General features: G+C 40.1%; 3 protein-coding genes across 8 annotated transcripts; all 3 read left to right on the forward strand.

Annotated features, from left to right (window-relative positions):
• LOC310730059 (uncharacterized protein) lies at positions 1–3142 on the forward strand. Of its 2 annotated transcripts, none has more exons than XM_083548812.1 (3): positions 1–98; positions 409–496; positions 1869–3142. In XM_083548812.1, the coding sequence occupies exon 3, from the start codon at positions 1914–1916 to the stop codon at positions 2370–2372; it is 459 nt and encodes a 152-aa protein (XP_083404938.1). In that variant the 5' UTR covers positions 1–98; positions 409–496; positions 1869–1913; the 3' UTR covers positions 2373–3142. The 2 variants fall into 2 exon arrangements, with proteins under 2 accessions (XP_083404938.1, XP_083404939.1); XM_083548813.1 differs by having other exon boundaries at positions 14–98; positions 439–496.
• Positions 3143–5978: 2836 nt separating this feature from the next.
• On the forward strand, positions 5979–19652 carry znf414 (zinc finger protein 414). Of its 4 annotated transcripts, none has more exons than XR_014534607.1 (8): positions 5979–6095; positions 10584–10628; positions 13557–13667; positions 14310–14415; positions 14944–15404; positions 16506–16573; positions 18108–18257; positions 19194–19652. XR_014534607.1 is itself a non-coding variant. In XM_083548125.1 (8 exons), exons 2-8 carry the CDS (start codon positions 10622–10624, stop codon positions 19268–19270), a joined length of 975 nt encoding a protein of 324 aa, XP_083404251.1. In that variant the 5' UTR covers positions 5987–6095; positions 10584–10621; the 3' UTR covers positions 19271–19652. The 4 variants fall into 4 exon arrangements, 2 of the variants coding, with proteins under 2 accessions (XP_083404251.1, XP_083404250.1); XR_014534608.1 differs by having other exon boundaries at positions 5987–6095; positions 16509–16573; XM_083548125.1 differs by having other exon boundaries at positions 5987–6095; positions 18113–18257.
• LOC310729605 (tigger transposable element-derived protein 4-like) lies at positions 6330–9349 on the forward strand. Of its 2 annotated transcripts, none has more exons than XM_083548002.1 (2): positions 6330–8062; positions 8500–9349. In XM_083548002.1, the coding sequence occupies exons 1-2, from the start codon at positions 6896–6898 to the stop codon at positions 8734–8736; spliced, it is 1404 nt and encodes a 467-aa protein (XP_083404128.1). In that variant the 5' UTR covers positions 6330–6895; the 3' UTR covers positions 8737–9349. The 2 variants fall into 2 exon arrangements, with proteins under 2 accessions (XP_083404128.1, XP_083404127.1); XM_083548001.1 differs by having other exon boundaries at positions 6330–8416; positions 8466–8658.
• Positions 19653–20019: the final 367 nt, after the last annotated feature.

The raw sequence follows: 20019 nt of genomic DNA on the forward strand, positions 1-20019 counted from the left end.
TTTCCTATTGGTTAAAATTGTTGGCTGCGTCTGATGTAGTGCGCGCGCGTGCCGCTACACATCCTCGTGGAAACGAAAGCATTGGGCGGCTCGCGGAGGTTTGTGTTGCTTTAACACTCGAGAAATTAATCAGAGATCAATTGCATTAATTTTTTTTTATCGAATAAATACTTTATTTACAATAATAAAAGGCGCCCAGAAAGTGAGTCGCGTGCTAACTAGCTGGTCGCCATGTTTATTCAGTAGTTAGGAGGAGACCCAATCATGTGTTTTTGTTTATTTTATGGTGTTTGTGCGCATTTATATGTATACAATGAGCTAATTTTTATACACTTAGGAGTAAATATAGCTTTAGAAATGCATTCTTTCCCATATAAAAGTGTTGATTTAGTGGTTTGTCCTGTTCAGGTTGAGGTTTCTTGTCTGATTTCTACCTAGAAGCTGATCCAGGGTCATCCGGATGTTTTAAAGGATCATCATTATCAACTATATCAAAGTACGTGGGATGTATATATATATATATATATATATATATATATATATATATATATATATATATATATATATATATATACGTTCTACGTATTCACTCCAGCTAACAGCATGTTTTTGAAGGTGTAAAGAAACCAGAAAACCCAGAGGAAACCCATGCAAACGTACAGAGACCACAGACAAATAAAAGCACATACAGAAATCAACCCAGAATTGAATTGGGAACGCTATACTATTGTGCTTTCGAGCAGGAAGAATAATTAATATTTGCATCAGTCCAAACATAGAATGTATAAATGAAGGTATATAATGTTGCACCCATCATGATTAGAGGTTGAACAAGTGGATTATACCCATAGCAGATTAATCGATCGATTTTTTAAAAATGGATACTGGATAACAAACATAACAGGTAAAATAGTATTGAACTTTATTACGGAAAAAAAAACAACACTGGATCATGAAAATGTGCTAAATTAAATCTTTTTCTTTTGGCTGCTCACAGCAGATCATCCATACTTACTCTGTCCTCTACATCTGCCTCTTTCTAACCATGTCTTCCCTCAACACATCCATCCTCCTTGGTCTTCCTCTGTTCCTCCTTCCTGGTGGTTCCATCCTCAGCATTCTCCTACTGATATACCCCGTCCCTCCTCTGCACATGTCCAAACCCTCTCAATCATGCTATCTTAGCTATCTTACGTATAAAAACAAGCAGCATGTCATGTAGGTGATTCGCCTCTAGAGGTCACTTTTGACAGCAGAATTTTTTTAGCCTCTACAGCAAACCGGAAAAACTATCAGTATGGATTTTTGCAGATTTTTTCAGCAATCAACTATCGGTTCTGGTTAATTGGCAAAAGCAGGGAATCGGTCGTCTTCTATTCATGATGTAGAATCACTAGCTAGTCAGTGTAAAAAAAAATTATAATAAAAACACATGCCCACTGCCACATACATATATACTGTATAGTTTATACAGTACGCTAGTGTAAATTGCTCAGTTTTGCTAAATTATGTAATCTGTTAAATTATTAATGTCTCCCTGTCTCGATATTTTCAAGTAACGATGGGGTCATCAGAACAGTGATGGACACTTGAGGGAAAGACATCCAAATGTATTCTTAGGGTCTTTAATCCCCTTCACAGCGATTTTAGAGACCCTTAGGTTTCTCATGTGGAACCTTACTCATCTCTGAACAAAAAAATGAGTAGATAATAAATCACAAGTGCAGATTTTGTTTTTATAGTCTTGTTGTGTTTTTTCTTTTTTTTTTTAAACCCACCCATTTTTTGTGATGTAATCCAACATTATGGAGCCTGTGACTAACATGTTGTAACCGTTAATAACCCTGAATATCTCCTCTCGGTTTCAGTCCTGGATTTCTGCTGTGAAGAGTACAATTGTTTTTTAAACCAACATGAAGACCAGAGAGCTGACTATGGAAGAGAAGCAAGACATTGTAAACCTGAAAAAGGAGGGAAAAACAATCCGAGCCATTTCCCAAGCACTGGGAATAGCTAATACCACCATCTGGAACGTCGTGAAGAAGCAAGAAACCACCGGAGTCCTAACGAGCAGACATCGATCGGGCCGGCCGAGGATCACGACAGCCGTCGATGACAGGATCATCGTGAGAGCAGTGAAGAAAGACCCCCAAACAACGGTCAGCAACATCACCAACAACCTCCACAAGGCGGGAGTGAAGGTCTCTCAGTCCACCGTCCGGAGACGTCTTCTGGAGCAGAAATACAGGTTTCATTACATAACGTGCACGCCTCTAGAGGACGCCGAGAAACAGGAGGACGGATCGGAATTGGAAGAGAACGCAGAGATGAGAAACGAGGAGTTAAAAGAGGAGCGGTGTCTCAAATCGTAGCATCGGAATTGTGTCCCGCAGGACAAAATGGGACGTGGCCTGGGAAAAAAACGAAAGACGAATAACAGCTTCCATGTTGCGTAGCCTTCCAACAAGAAATCTGTTTCAGGGGTCACCAACCTTTATGAAACTGAGAGCTACTTCTTGGGTAACGATTAATGTGAAGGGCTACCAGTTTGATACACACTTCTAAAATAACTAATGTGCTCAATTTACCTTTAATTATGTTATTATTATTATTATTGAACGATATTCATCTATGTGAAAACACTGATCATGTTAATGACTTCTCACAGTAATTATTAACAATGACTTAACAAGGTAGGAAACAGAGAAATATAAATATATTTATACCAATGCGAGTGTGATTTAAAAAAGAATAGCAACAAAAAAATTTGCTCACTGGTAAGTGGTGCTCTGGTGAGCTATTTTTAGAAAAGCCCAGACTCACGTGGTCCTTGCGGGCGACCTGGTGTCCTCGCGGGCCCCATGTTGGTGACCCCTGGTCTATTTACTGTTATGACTATATGAATGTAGGTTTCTTCATCATTCCAATATGGCAGAAGATACTAAATGTCCAATACGAAGAACACTTTCAGTCTGTTATGGGGTTCTCTTTGGGATCATCTTACTGTACTGTGCGTTGGCTAATTATCGCAAAAGAACGCAGTTGCACAGGTTTACGCATTAAATAATAAACCAGTCTGTGTAATGCGAAGGACTTGGCTTGTGGAGGATTTAATGAACATTAAAAACAGCATTAAAGACCGGTTTGTTGTGTGTGAAGTGTTTTTTTTTTTTTTTTACTCAACTTACAAGGACGTTTACAAGACGGATGTTGTGTGAAAAAAGTAAAAAGTGTAAAAGGTTCATACTGATGTTATTGGGGGAGGTGCAGCTGTGGTTACATCGAAAGGAAACGTGTTGAATTGTGTCTATTGGCGTTCTTGCTTTAGAAATGCCATCATTCCCACTGTATGAGATTCCTGTCTGGGATGCAGCACTCTGTTATATTGCGTTTATCATATTGATGGTTTCTACAGCCGTGTTGTCATGACGACTGTAAGCTGTGGATTGATTCAGGTAGGACACCCCCTAAAGGCCTGGGTGTGTAACGCACGCCCCCCCACATATATCTTGTGTGTGTATATATATTTATAAAGATCAATAATGTTATGTAATACAAAAAAAAAAAAATCACCCTGTTTAGTAGTTAAAAAAAGAAAAACAGATTTTACTGTGTTAGAAAAAAATCATTTTAAAATAGACAGGGTTCATTGTGAGGGTTTTTATCACCCTCACTAGCCGTGCATGCAGCAAATATGAGCATACATTATTAACACCCTGTTACAAAATCCAGTTACAGATGATTAGAATTATACTGCATGGTAAAAATGTAGGTTGTTTGGACTTTTTGGTTCTTGAGAAGAAGAAAAAATGCTATTTGAAGCCAATAACAGATATTCAGGTTTTATCTTCTTTCGGCTGCTCCCATTAGGGGGCGCCACAGCGGATCATCCATCTCCATACCCCCTGTCCTCTACATCTGCCTCTTTCACACCAACTACCTGCATGTCATCCCTCACCACATGCATGAACCTCCTCCTTGGCCTTCCTCTTTTCCTCCTACCTGGTGGCTCCATCCTCAGCATTCTTCTACCAATATAATTCATGTCCCTCCTCTGCACATGTCCAAACCATCTCAATCACACCTCCCTCACCTTGTCACCAAAACGTCCTACATGGGCTGTCCCTCTAATAAAATCATTTCTAAGATATTCAAATTTCATGATTGTAGCTAAATGTCAAATACCTGCTTAATATAATACCTGATTTGATATCAACTAAATCTATATTTCTGGTGAACACTGATATCAAAGCAATAGCACATGTCTACAAAATGACATTCTCACCCCCACACAAACCTAAACACTTCCTGCCATTGTTTCACAAAATCCTCCCCAGGACCTTCATTAGCATAACACCTTCAGGTGGTCCACCTGACTTGGGGTCCACTCTGACAGTAACTACACTGTGTGTCTAATTTTTATGAACAGCAGCTACGCTAATTGCTCTCCACTGCTTCTCTTTCTCTCTCCATCCCGAGACACCCTGGAATTTGGCCAGCTCCGGTCACCTCCCACCTCGTGATGATTACGGACCTTTGAAGAAGTAGATGCCGAACTCGCAAACATCCCGAACCATCTAGACATACCAGTGCCAATTGGATCCCGCTACATGTGTGGAGTTTTGACATTGGACCTCCTGGAGTGTTTAAAGGCTCTGGCATGGAGAAGCTGATGCTGGATCTGTGATGATCACAAATGCTGAGCTCATAAAACTAGGAGCTACTAACCATATAGACTGTATAAGACTGCAGAAAGAACATCACTTATAATCTTATACTCCAGTAATCATGCTAGTTCTCACTCTCCAGTGTTCTGTATTGTTAAAAGATTTATGATCAAACTCTTGATGTCACCCATATGAGGATGGGTTCCCCTTTGAGTCTGGATCCTCTCAAGGTTTCTTGAAAAGGGAGTTTTTCCTTGCCACTGTCGCCACGGCTTGCTCATCAGGGATAAATACACACCATTTACCTTAACTGTTGATTTGTGTAAAGCTGCTTTGAGAGTGTCACATCTATATCGTCTCATCGTCTTGTCTTTATTCTGTCTCCATTGTTCTGTATTGTTTAAAGACTATAATCACACTCTTGATGTCACCCAAATGAGGATGGGGTATCCTTTTGAGTCTGGTTCCTCTCAAGGTTTCTTTCTCAAGACATCTAAGGGAGTTTTTTCTTGTCACAGTCGCCACGGCTGCTCATCAGGGATAAATACACACTGTTCACCTTGCACTTTTTGTTCCCTACTTAGTATTATGGCTTTTTTTTTTTTTTCTTTTTGCATTATCCTGTATTTTATTTTATTTAATCCCAATTTAATCGACTACTCTATTGAATCAGTTAAATTTATTTATTAAAAAAGGTATTGCATAGGTATTGCATTAATTGATTTATTCTATTTTATTTGTATATATTTATATATTATTATAATATTATATTTGTATATTTTAACATATCTGAAATATTATTTTATATATTATTTAACCATTTTATGTAAAATTGTTTTAAAATGTAAACTGTTCACAAATGTTAATAATAATAAACTGCGTTAATTAAAAAACGACAAGCAATTTTAGGTTTTGTGTGTGTGTGTGTGTTAATCTTCCTCTCTCACCAGTCACTAATTTGTTTATTCTACTGCCATGCGCCCATTCATTCATTGTCAATGTGTATTATTGAAAGATTTATGACCAAACTCTTGATGTCACCCATATGAGGATGGGTTCCCCTTTGAGTCTGGTTCCTCTCAAGGTTTCTTCCTCATATCATCTAAGGGAGTTTTTCCTTGCCACTGTCGCCACGGCTTGCTCATCAGGGATAAATACACACCATTTACCTTAACTGTTGATTTGTGTAAAGCTGCTTTGAGACAATGTCTGTTGTGAAAAGCGCTATACAAATAAACTTGACTTGACTTGACTTGACTTTACTTCCGGGCTTCGTTCAAGACACGTTTTCCGATTGGTCGGAGCGTCTTGCGTGCGTCTGACGTAGCAGCGCCGCCGCCATTCCCCTGCGCGTCGTGGTGCACGTACAGTACGGCGTGTAGATCCTTGTCGAAACAAAACAAACACTCCATCTGCAAATTTGTGACGGTTTGTGATTTATTTATCAACTAAAATTCAATTTTTCTAATTATATTTAATCGCCTTTGTAATAAATTGTGTTATTTTAATAACAGTAAATAAGCTAGCTGCGAGGGTTATGTTGTTTATGTTGGTGTTAGCGTGCTAATTTATCTTTCAGCAAATAAAATAAATACAAAATAAACATAAACGAAAGATAATACATGAAACATGATGTTTATATTTAAATTGCATACTTGTACATATTATTAAATACTAAATATAACTATATACAGTCGAACCCACTTATCTCGACCTCGGTTAACTCGCTTAACTGTCGATTCTTCTATAACCCTAATATCTCGACCACAAGGGGGCGCAAATTTGCCACTTAACGTCGGTTATCTCGATCTCCATGACCAATCGCCGGCTTTTGAAAATATTAGTTATCGATGCCACTTCATCATCTCACTACCGTGTTTTCGCATATATAAGAGGCGTCTTATACAAAGTTTTACATACCCCTTACCCAGGGTGCGTCTTATAAGGCGTGGGCGTCTTATCTAAGTATTTAATTTACACGAACGGTACAGTGTGCGATATTGAAGGGCGATTATTGCGGTCGATATTTACGTTTCACGATTTTCATTCCGTGTTCAGGAATCACCACAATGATCGTACTGTACTTGGTTCACTGCGCAAGAGTTCACGTATCACGTGATCAGGGTCCGCATGGTCGTTCACTCCAATGACAGTTCACTCACGCTTGTTGATGTTGTCTGAAGGATAACATGCTGTAGCTATTCTTTTTTTTTTTTGCCTTCTAAAAAATGTCTGGAGGTGTTAAGAGAAAACTGGACAATCAGTCAATAGAGAAAAAGTATGAAATCATACTGCAGCTAGAGAAAGGGAAAAAACCAGCAGACCTTAGTCGTCAGCATGGCATTCCAGCAAACACCATTTCAGGATGGAAAAAGAAGACCGACGTGATAAAGGAAACGTACGAGAAGTCTGTGTTTGATCCAGCAAGAAAAAAACTTAGAGTGGCTAAGCACAAAGATGTCGAAGACGCGGTGTTTCAATGGTTCACAAATACGCGAGCAACAAACCTTCCCGTCAATGGGCCCTTGCTGATGGAGAAGGCGGACATCCTCGCTGCAAAGCTAGGACACCCCGACTTTAAAGCATGTCAGGGGTGGCTGGATCGTTTCAAAAAGAGGCACAACATTGTCTTCAAAGCAATTTGTGGAGAGTGCGCTGCGGTTCAACGGGAACAGTGGCTGAAGACTCAAATGCGCACAATTTTGGATACCTATGAGATTCGGAACATTTTTAATGCTGATGAAACTGGGGTGTTTTGGAAATGCCTTCCAGACAGAACTATGGCGTTTCGTGGGGAGGCTTGTCACGGTGGAAAAAACTCGAAGGACCGGCTTACAGTGCTAGTTGCTGCTAACATGGACGGAAGCCAAAAACTACCGCTCTACGTTATAGGAAAGTCCAAGAATCCCAGATGCTTTAAGCAGACCAAAGTTCTCCAATGTGATTACGATAGCCAGCCAAGCGCCTGGATCACCAAAGATCTATTCAGTGCATGGGTGAAAAAGTGGGACAGGAAGTTCCAAGCAGAGAAAAGGAAGGTGGCGCTGATCGTGGACAACTGTAGAGCTCATCCGGATGTTCCTGGTCTCAAGGCCATTAAGATCTTTTACCTCCCACCTAACACAACCGGAAAGCTCCAACCAATGGACCAGGGGATAATCCAAGTTCTTAAGGTGCACTACAGGAAAATGTTGATGCGCCAATACCTGCTCCATGATGAAAAGAAGGCACAGTACACCCCTTCCCTTCTAGATGCAATAAACTTCCTGAGATCAGCCTGGAATGACGTGAAGAAAGAAACAATTTCCAACTGCTGGATGCACTGCGTGATTCAGGATATTTCCGATGGGGAGTTTCAGGCACAGTGCCGTGCAGCCGCAGAACATTTCGCGGAAGTGGCGGAAAAATCAAGCATTGCAGATGCTATCTTGGAAGAGGAGGCACAGGAGTTAGCCATCACTGTCCAGGAATTCCGAGATTACATAGAAATCGACAAAGACGTCGTTCCTCATGGCGTGATCACAGATGATGACATCGTATCAAGTGTGCAGTCAGCACAGGCGAGCACATCTGCATGCGGCAATGACGAAGATGATGAAGAAGATGCAGACGAAGATTTGGAACCAATTCCCTCAGCTTTTGAGGTGGTAGAAATGCTACAGAAAATTCGACAGTACGGTTCTTTTGTGGGAGATGTAACTGTTTTAGACAGCATAAATAATATTGAAGCATTTGTTTTCAAACAGACTGTTAAAGGCAAAAAGCAACAAAGAATTTTTGACTTTGTAAAGAAACTAGCGTAGAGTGTAGGATATGTTCAGATCTGTGTCAGACTCGTGAATTTTATTTTGACACTGGTTATCTTTTTGCAAAACGGAAAAAAATAATATTTGTAACGAACTACACCCCGCAGGTTTTTTTTTTTTTTTTTTTAAACGATCTTTGTGTTTGCAATGTTAGGAAATATAATAAAGAATTTTTTGAGAATCGACGGTGGTTTGTATTGTATACTGTATATTTTTATAGCATGTCGCTTCATCAAACAAATCGCGGCAAAGCTGTTGTGTAAAAAAAAAAAACCTCCAAAAACACGTGCATGCACATTCTCATTTAATAACGCACATCATGTACATAAAGAAATTTCAAGCACGTTGGTTTTCGTTTATCTCGATCATCGGTTATCTCGACGCTTTTGGCAAACCCCTAGGTCGGCGATATAACCGGGTTCCACTGTATATACAGTACAGACCAAAAGTTTGGACACACCTTCTCATTCAAAGAGTTTTCTTTATTTTCATGACTATGAAAATTGTAGATTCACACTGAAGGCATCAAAACTATGAATTAACACGTGGAATTATAAATGGAATTATATACATAACAAAAAAGTGTGAAACAACTGAAAAATGTCATATTGTAGGTTCTTCAAAGTAGCCACCTTTTGCTTTGATTACTGCTTTGCACACTCTTGGCATTCTCTTGATGAGCTTCAAGAGGTAGTCACCTGAAATGGTCTTCCAACAGTCTTGAAGGAGTTCCCCGAGAGATGCTTGGCACTTGTTGGCCCTTTTGCCTTCACTCTGCAGTCCAGCTCACCCCTAAACCATCTCGATTGGGTTTAGGACCGGTGACTGTGAAGGCCAGGTCATCTGGCGCAGCACCCCATCACTCTCATTCTTGGTCAAATAGCCCTTACACAGCCTGGAGGTGTGTTTGGGGTCATTGTCCTGTTGAAAATAAATGATGGTCCAACTAAACGCAAACCGGATGGAATAGCATGCCGCTGCAACATGCTTTGGTAGCCATGCTGGTTCAGTATGCCTTCAATTTTGAATAAATCCCCAACAGTGTCGCCAGCAAAGCACCCCCATACCATCACACCTCCTTCTTCATGCGTCACGGTGGGAACCAGGCATGTAGAGTCCATCTGTTCACCTTTCCAAAGATCTCAAATTTGGACTCATCAGACCAAAGCACAGATTTCCACTGGTCTAATGTCCATTCCTTGTGTTCTTTAGCCCAAACAAGTCTCTTCTGCTTGTTGCCTTTCCTTAGCAGTGGTTTCCTAGCAGATATTCTACCATGAAGGCCTGATTCACACAGTCTCCTCTTAACAGTTGTTGTAGAGATGTGTCTGCTGCTAGAACTCTGTGTGCCATTGACCTGGTCTCTAATCTGAGCTGCTGTTAACCTGCGGTTTCTGAGGCTGGTGACTCGGATGAACTTATCCTCCGCAGCAGAGGTGACTCTTGGTCTTCCTTTCCTGGGGCGGTCCGCATGTGAGCCAGTTTCTTTGTAGCGCTTGATGGTTTTTGTGACTGCACTTGGGGACACTTTCAAAGTTTTCCCAATTTTTCGGACTGACTGACCTTCATTTCTTAAAGTAATGATGGCCACTCGTTTTTCTGTACTTAGCTGCTTTTTTTTTTTTTTTTTGGCCATAATACAAATTCTAACAGTCTATTCAGTAGGACTATCAGCTGTGTATCCACCTGACTTCTGCACAACACAACTGATGGTCCCAACCCCATTTATAAGGCAAGAAATCACACTTATTAAACCTGACAGTGCACACCTGTGAAGTGAAAACCATTTCAGGTGACTACCTCTGGAAGCTCATCAAGAGAATGCCAAGAGTGTGCAAAGCAGTAATCAAAGCAAAAGGTGGCTTCTTTGAAGAACCTACAATATGACCATATTTTCAGTTGTTTCACACTTTTTTGTTATGTATATAATTCCACATGTGTTAATTCATAGTTTTGATGCCTTCAGTGTGACTCTACAATTTTCATAGTCATGAAAAAAAAAAAAAAATTATATATATATATATATATATATATATATATATATATATATATATAAAATTATTATTTTATATATATTCAATATATAAAATTTACTAAAATGTGTCTGCAGGTACGATTCAGCATCCTGTCCATCAATCCTGAACCACCATGGAGGGTACGTACCAATCAATCCAACACCTAATCCCATAGACAGGTAGAGTATCTGGTAGATTCTCAGATCTCTCAGGAGTTATTTGTTATCAAGGAAGACAGGACAGGAGTAACGAGATTCACTAATTGTTCGCTTTATTGATCCACCGCACATAACCTTCAGCTGACATCATCAGCACTTTCCAGGTCTCAACCTCCACTTTCTGCTTCGCAATCACAGTAACACAATACTACACACGAATACTAACAACTAACCTCAATTATCTCCCCTGCTTTATATCTATAAGTACTGCACTGTAAGAACAGTCACTCATTTCTTCATCCCAGAATTACACACACTGTTGCTGCTGTATTTTGTACAAAAGTCCCAAGGTATCTTCTTTCTTGTGATGTGACATTACATTATAATTACATTACATTATAACATTATAGATTAATTTAATCTGTATTGTCTCATATAGTCTGTATTGTCATGTTAGAGAAGTGAAGAAAAGAGTGAAGGCAGGATGGAGTGGGTGGAGAAGAGTGATAGCAGGATTGATTTGTGATAGAAGGATCTGCAAGAGTGAAAGGGAAAGTTTATAGGACTGTGGTGAGACCTGAGATGTTGTATGGTTTAGAGACAGTGGCATTGAGTAAAAGACAGGAGGTGGAGCTGGAGGTAGCAGAGCTGAAGATGTTTAGGTTTTTAATGAGAGTGACGACGATGGACAGGATTAGAAATGAGTTTATCAGAGGGACGTCCCATGTAGGACGTTTTGGAGACAAGGTGAAGGTGGTGAGATTGAGATGGTTTGGACATGTGCAGAGGAGGGACATGGGGTATATCAGTAGGAGAATGGTGAGGATGGAGACACCAGGAAAGAGGAAAAGAGAAAGACCAAGTAGGAGTCTTATGGATGTGTGTGAATGAAGACATGCAGGTAGTTGGTTAGAAAGAGACAGATGTAGAGGACAGAGGGTATGGAGACGGATGATTCACTGTGGAGACCACTAATGGGAGCAGCCGAAAGAATAATAAGAATAAGTCTGTATTGTATTGTCTTGTATTGTAGTCTCTTTTTACTTCTTGAAAAAGAAACAGCCCATGTTTACCATCAAGGTATATACAGTGAGGAAAATAAGTATTTGAACACTCTGCTATTTTGCAAGTTCTCCCACTTAGAAATCATGGAGGGGTCTGAAATTGTTATCGTAGGTGCATGTCCACTGTGAGAGACATAATCTTAAAAAAAAAATCCAGAAATCACAATGTATGATTTTTTGACTATTAATTTGTATGAAACAGCTGCAAATAAGTATTTGAACACCTGAGAAAGTCAGTTAATATTTGGTACAGTAGCCTTTGTTTGCAATTACAGAGGTCAAATGTTTCCTGTAGTTTTTCACCAGGTTTGCACACACAGCAGGAGGGATTTTAGCCCACTCCTCCACACAGATCTTCTCTAGATCAGTCAGGTTTCTGGCCTGTCTCTGAGAAACATGGAGTTTGAGCTCCCTCCAAAGATTCTCTATTGGGTTTAGGTCTGGAGACTGGCTAGGCCACGCCAGAACCTTGATATGCTTCTTACAGAGCCACTCCTTGGTTATCCTGGCTGTGTGCTTCGGGTCATTGTCATGTTGGAAGACCCAGCCTCGACCCATCTTCAATGCTCTAACTGATGGAAGGAGGTTGTTCCCCAAAATCTCGCAATACATGGCCCCGGTCATCCTCTCCTTAATACAGTGCAGTCGCCCTGCCCCATGTGCAGAAAAACACCCCCAAAGCATGATGCTACCACCCCCATGCTTCACAGTAGGGATGGTGTTCTTGGGATGGTACTCATCATTCTTCTTCCTCCAAACACGTTTAGTGGAATTATGACCCAAAAGTTCTATTTTGGTCTCATCTGACCACATGACTTTCTCCCATGACTCCTCTGGATCATCCAAATGGTCATTGGCAAACTTAAGATGTGCCTGGACATGTGCTGGTTTAAGCAGGGGAACCTTCCGTGCCATGCATCATTTCAAACCATGAAGTCTTAGTGTATTACCAACAGTAACCTTGGAAACGGTGGTCCCAGCTCTTTTCAGGTCATTGACCAGCTCCTCCCGTGTAGTTTTGGGCTGATTTCTCACCTTCCTTAGGATCATTGAGACCCCACGAGGTGAGATCTTGCATGGAGCCCCAGTCCGAGGGAGATTGACAGGCATGTTTAGCTTCTTCCATTTTCTTAAGATTGCCCCAACTGTGGACCTTTTTTCACCAAGCTGTTTGCCAATTTCCCCGTAGCCCTTTCCAGCCTTGTGGAGGTGTACAATTTTGTCTCTGGACAGCTCTTTGGTCTTGGCCATGTTAGTAGTTGGGTTCTTACTGATTGTATGGGGTGGACAGGTGTCTTTATGCAGCTAACGACCTCAAACAGGTGCATCTAATTTAGGATAATAAATGTAGTGGAGGTGGACATTTTAAATGCAGACTAACAGGTCTTTGAGGATCAGAATTCTAGCTGATAGACAGGTGTTCAAATATTTATTTGCAGCTGTATCATACAAATAAATAGTTATTTATAAAAATAATTTTTTTTTTTTAGATTATGTCTCTCGCAGTGGACATGCACCTACGATGACGATTTCAAACCTCTCCATGATTTCTAAGTGGGAGAACTTGCAAAATAGCAGGGTGTTCAAATACTTATTTTCCTCACTGTATGCTTTTTTGAACTTCCTGTGTTTTTAACTCAGGAAAGGCACATTATAAGCGATGCCTGGTCCTCGTCACCAATTTGTGTTGTCTATTATTGGTCTTCCTCCAACTGAGGCAACTTGGCAATGCTGGGATTTGAATTCATGACCCTCTGATCAGAAGACCAACATCTAAACCACTAAACTACTACTACTTCAGTCATTTTTAATACACAGTGTTGTGTCTGTGGCTCATCTTGTCTAGGTTGCCCTTTATCCTGTTCGTTTTATAACTGTAAGCGGACCTACAGTCACCCAGACGCTCTGAACAGTCACGTGAAGGATCATCATAAGAACCCGGCACAGTCTCTGCCTGGTAAGTAGGAAGTATTGTGTATATATTGTGCGTTCATTTCCATTTCCATGTATAGCATATTTATTTTTATTTTCACCAGACGCCCTTATCCAGTGCGAGTGCTTTAAGTCTCTGTGGAGAAATACTTTAGATTCTGGTTTATTAGGATGCAGAAGACCATCAGTCTGATGCTCTGGAGGGAGAAAAGTGACTCGGTTGTTCAGACGTTCTGCTGATTGTTCCACCTCTCAAAATTTGGAAATTTCCCCTCCGAAAAGTCTTTAAGCATGTCTTCCTTGTATGCTGAATGATGGAGAGACCGGTCGAGCAGTTGGAGAGGATGGAGGGAGCGAGGTGCAGTGCAGGCAGAGGGCTGCTGGTCTATTTTTGGCGAGCGTCATCGTTTTAATTCTGACGCGGGCAGCTACAGAAATCCAGGGGCGAGAGCGTAGCACAGGCGTGGTGTAGAAGAATTAAGGACGGTTAAGAACAAGCTGCATTTCACTGCAGAGGTCGAATGACTATCAGAGGCAGACCTGCCAGGAGCAAGTCCAGAGATGACGAGGGACTGAACAAGCATTCAGATGATCATTAATTAATCACTAAAGATTAAATGTGGTCATGCTACCAGTTCTTTACTGTATTTTATTTATTTTCTTTTAGGGAAGTCCTTTTTGTGCTCGACAATAGGATGCGAAGGATCTTTCTCCGGCATGCAGCAGCTGATGGATCACATGAGGACTCACCACAAGCCGAATTGTTTCTTTCTGTACGTCTTTTAGAGGTGTCCAAACAAAAATGAATGGATGGATGGATGGATAGATGGATGGGTGGATAGATGGATGGGTGGATAGATGGATGGGTGGATAGATGGATTGGTGGATAGACAGGTAGATAGTTCAATGAATGGATGGATGGATGGATAGGTAGATTGATAGATAGGCAAATGGACAGAAATATAGATGAATGGATGGATGGATAGGTATACAGATTGATAGGCAAATAGACAGAAAGATAGATGAATGGATGGATGGATAGGTAGACAGATAGATAGGCAAATAGACAAAAAGATAGTTAGATGAATGAATGGGTGGATGGAAAGACTGATGTGTGGATAGGTAGACAGAAAGATAGATAAGTGAACGAATAGGTGGACAGATCGATTGATGGATGGATGGATAGACAGACAGACAGACAGACAGACAGATAGATACAGTATATAGTCAGACAGAGATATACAGAGACATGAGTTTTCCAGTTTTTTATGCAGCGAGTCTAAACTTACTCTCTTCTGTAGATGTGAGAGCTGCAGAGCAAAGCTCCGCTCCTACCGCACTCTCCTAAAGCATCTCCAGACGTGTGCCAAGGTCACCAAAAGCAAAGCAGCCAGAGTGGACGGAGGTCCGACTCCCGATCCGGCTTTCCCCGGCATTGATTCCGATCCTGCCGGTTCTTTCACGGCTGTAGATGAATCTCAGCAGCAGGAGTCCGATCACTCACTGCATCCGCAAGCGACGTTCCACACAACTTCATCAAAACAAGCTTCCTCGGCTCCTCGGGCCGAACCCACCACTGCTTTGTATGAGGCGCTGAAACCCCTGAATCAGTCGGATTCCTCCTATAGCCCGTTTCCCCCCAGTCTGTCTCCTGCACATGATTCCGAACCCCAGCGTTCATCCCGGGTCAGTGCGGTCGCCATGGAGACCCCGCAGACAAACACTCCGCCAGGATCTAACGCCGTCTGGAGGAAGAACCAAGGTAGACACGGGTACAGCTAGGCTCACGGAAAAATGTGTTTTAAAGGTGAAGGCGTTTTAGTGTATCTGTTCTTCTGAAAGAATATTGGTTTATTTCAAATGCTACAGTTTTATATGATAAAATGTATAAAGGATATTTTTTTATTGGTTACATTTAAAGATATGACCGTTAACACACTTTTGGTCACAAGAGGGCGCTAATTACTCTCTCAGCTTGATGCAAATGAGCATGACCGTCCTTTTGCTTTCAGCCAATCAGACAAGGATATCTCGATGGAGTATACAATGGCACACAGTTGTAAAATTCCAGATTCTCATTGGTCGGAAGATGTCGATTAGTTTTCTGTAACGGCAGCTCTGATAGTAAGGAAGATGCTCGTTATGATACGTAATTGTTCCTGCTGAAGAAGTTGTTAAATGCTGTTAATGTTTGACGGCTCAGGACTGGTTTGGCAGCAGAAAGGGGACCAATACAATATTAGGCAGGGGGTCATAATGTTATGCCTGATTGGAGGCCAAGTTATGCCTAGTCTGTTTAAATAAAAACGCTTGCATTCAAAATGAATAAAGAAGACAAAGTTTTAACTTGTGTCTCACTTGTCAGAACAAACAGCCCGTGGTGTCAGTGATTCACCTATAGAGGCCGCTCTTGTACAATATAATGCCAGCAGATTTCTCAGCGGCTCCAGCAACAGACACAACCCGGAAAAACTATCAGTACTGATATTTGCTGATAGTTCCAGCAATCAACCATCGTTGCTGAATAATCGGCAAAACCAATAAATCGGTTCACCTCTAGAACATAATCTTAAATATGTTTCAGGATCCCGATATTTCTTCTGCGACCCTTTATTAAAACCGAGTAGTGAAACATGCGCACAAACATCACAATATTATCGTTCCTCATCATCATCATCATCATCTTTAGTCATGTTTTTTTTCTTAGCCATGTTTTTCTTTCGTTTAGTTTCTTACCCGATCACTACATGTATCATGTATCTCATGTACCTCTGCACTCTTTTTACGATTCGTGAGGGTTTTCTCCGAGTCGTTGCTGTTGAGTGAAATGTGTCTTTCTTTCGTGTCACACTGTCGCCCCCAGCAGACTTGCCCGCGCCCATCTTGCACAGATGGAACTCTCCTCAGGCTTTGAGTAGAGAGGAAGTTCAGGTGAGGATCGGAGAATCGCATAAACAGACAAACACATTTACACACACGCTTCTAATACGCTTTCCAAAGATTTCCTCACGGCTGCTGCTGCTGCTGCTGCTCCCCCCACCCCCACCCCCCATTCTATTATTACTGACAGTGATTATTACCCACAATTCTGTCCTCTTCTCCTGGTTAAAAAAAAACTCCCAGCCCTCGTCTTCTCTTCCCAGCTTTCCCCTGGCTGATCATCAGCTCCTGGTTTGATGGATGTGTGCTAAAATTCTGACAGTGCTTTCACATTTCTGCTCCTCTCCCATTTCATCATTTTAGACTTTCAGTCTTTTGCACTTTTGCGCTTTTTTTTTCTTTCTTCTCCCTCATCCCCACATTTGTAATCTTAGAGAAATTATTTAGAGATTCTGAAAAGCTCTAAATGATCTTCAACCTCGCCTTCACCAGAGTATATGCATTACTCTTGTCTAATCTAGATCTAATCCAGAGAGAAAACTAGACCGAATAGGCAACAAACAATTGATATTTATTTGGTATGTCCAGACTTGTTAGATGTGTAGCTCCAGTCAAAAGCATTTGAGGTCAAAAGTCTTTAATGGTTTTTGAGAGATGCTGGCATGTTCCTTTCGTTTTTATGCAATAAATTGGGTCATGTAACGATATGAAGAGTTCCTTTGACCAAACGAAAATAAAAACATCCAGATGTTCCGCTTTATTTTCATTGAAAAATTCTCCTTTAGCATGAATAACAGCTTTACATGGTCTAGGCATCAAAAAAAAAAACAATTTGTTCCACCAAACGTTCACCTGAAATATTTTGCTGTTTCTCTTTTAAAACTTGCAACTTTACTAGTAGGTTTATTTCTTACAATCCAGTTCATTCAGAGCAGTTCAATAGGATTTAGGTGCGGTGACTGGGCAGGTCATTCCATGATAGATATCACTCCAGACGACTGTCTGGTCTCTAAATAACTCTTACAGAACCTGGAGGTACACTTCGACTCATAGTCTTGTTATATGACGGTCCAGACAGAATTACATGGTGGTGAAATATGGAATGGTTGCCATGTTGGTTTAGTTTTCCTTTTCTCTGCAATAAGTCTCCAACTTTCCCTGCTCCAAAACATCTTCAAACCATTATGATGGCAGTCTGCAACCATCATCTTTTATTTTCTCTATCTATCGAAGTCCTTCTCTTAGAGACAAAAATGTCACATTTGGACTCCAGAGAACTTTATGTAAGACTTTCACTGTCCAATTCTTCTGTGTTTTTGCCTTTTACAGAGTTTGTTGCATAAAAACAAAAGGAACATGCCAGTGTGTGGAAACCATAAAACCATAACCATGGTCTCAACCATAAAACACGGCTCTGTATATACACAGTATATATACAGGACACTTCTATTATTGTAAATCCAATAGTCTGCCCTCACCATAATTGATTGCGTCTGTGTCTCAATCCTGTGTGTGTGTGTGTGTGTGTGTGTGTGTGTGTGTGTGTGTGTGTGTGTGTGTGTGTGAAAACACATCTCTCTCTCAGGCCAGTCCTTTAACTGTCGGATCCTATGGGAGCACACCAGGGGGCGCTACAGCTGCCTTCAGTGTGGTCATTGCACCCCCGAACGCAAAGAGATGACTGCACACATCGAGGAGCAGCACAGGAGCCCGGGAGCCAAAACTAACGACTCTGGTATCACTCGATGCTCTTGTGTCTGTAATGATCAGCGCTGAGAAAATGATCCTAATGATAAACTGTAAACTACGTCCTAAAGTGGGTTTGGGGAAATATTATGTCTTAAAATATATGATAATTCTATTTACTAGGGCTTAAACCCTCAATTTTTCAATTATTAACCAGAGCTTTTACCAATATTATATATTCATACTATATTATTATAGTCTTTACACTTTTACATAAAAAAAATAATACCACATTTAATATAATTGATTTAACATTTAATATATTTAAATAACTATATATATATATATAATTTTTTTATTATTATTTTATTATTATTATTAAAAGGTGAGACAAAAAAAAGGTTTTGTGTGTGTGTGTGTGTGTGTGTTTGTGTGTGTGTGTGTGTGGAAAATACAAAAAAAGTGTTAATATTAAAATAATAGTTAAAAGCCAATACAAAGTAGGAAAATACGTAATTATTTATTAATTAATAAAATTTAATAAATGTAATTTAAAAATATCTACAAATAATACCAAACAGCTCCTGCTTTAATTTCTATGTAGTGCATTAACGGTAGTAAAAAATATTCAATTTAACTTTTTGTTAAAAGTTATTTAAAAAAGATACAATTATGTAAAACGTTTGTCTAATACAAACTAATTATTACAATTAAACAATGAATAAAAATATACAATGGATAAATATGTAATAAAAATCTATAAGAAACGTGTAAAAGGTATTAAATAAAATGTAATTTAACATAATATTTTTTTTTCTTCACTAAACAGACAAGACAATTCACTAACATGCCCCTGGTTTATGAAGTGCGCCCTTTTAAAAAAAAAAATAATAGAAATATACCTTCATGTGTCTGTGTAACCCTGGATGACTGAATCTTTTGTTCTTTCTCTTTCTCCCTGTGTGGATTTTATTTTTATGTACAGACGCAGCAGTTGGTTCGCCTTCGTCCCAGGGTAAAACCTCGACGAATTCCGAGAACACGAGTTACACCCAGCTTTAGATTCACACCAGGAATCGGACACACATTGTGGGTCACATGACGTGAATCTATTGGAAATGTACATGCTGTATTACTGTGTATGTTAAAATTCTTAAAGGAATCGCTTTAGAGCCGAGTCCCTTCATCAACTCAAATCCATCAGCTTCGCTTATTTTTATTTGTGTGATATTCTCTCTCTCTCTCTCTCTCTCTCTCTCTCTCTCTCTCTCTCTCTCTCTCTATCTATCTATCTATCTGTCTATCTGTATGTATATATAAAAGCTTTGTAGCTAATTTTATAGCTGTAGTAGAAACTGATTTGCTTGTGCACATAGTAGTGATCATTAATTAGTTATTCCTGCATCGTTTTGATATCAAAGAAGAATAAATGTAACTTCGTCCACCTGTTTCTCAGGGATTGGAGGATTTGTGCATGCCGTTTAACGCATATGTTGAATACTGTGATTTCGATTAAAGAAAAATAATAATAAAAAGGGGGGGGGGGGATTTGATGAACTGGACAAAATTTCCACCTGAAGAGTGAACGCCAACAGCTTCATTATTAGAAAAAGAATTGTAGATGTAAATGAAAATATTAATGTGCCACGAACGGAGGATAGGGTTGTGTTTGTGGTGGTTTTATAGTCGAGACAAGAAGTTACGGTAATAGATTGAGAGAAATCTTGTTCAAATAACACTCATTTATGAAAACAATATCTACCGTGACTACTTAACTTGTAAGCAAGTTAAAATCAGGTCTCTCAGTTCTA

The sequence above is a fragment of the Silurus aristotelis genome (genome assembly GCF_946808225.1).
Source record: "Silurus aristotelis genome assembly, chromosome: 8".
NCBI lineage: Eukaryota > Metazoa > Chordata > Actinopteri > Siluriformes > Siluridae > Silurus > Silurus aristotelis.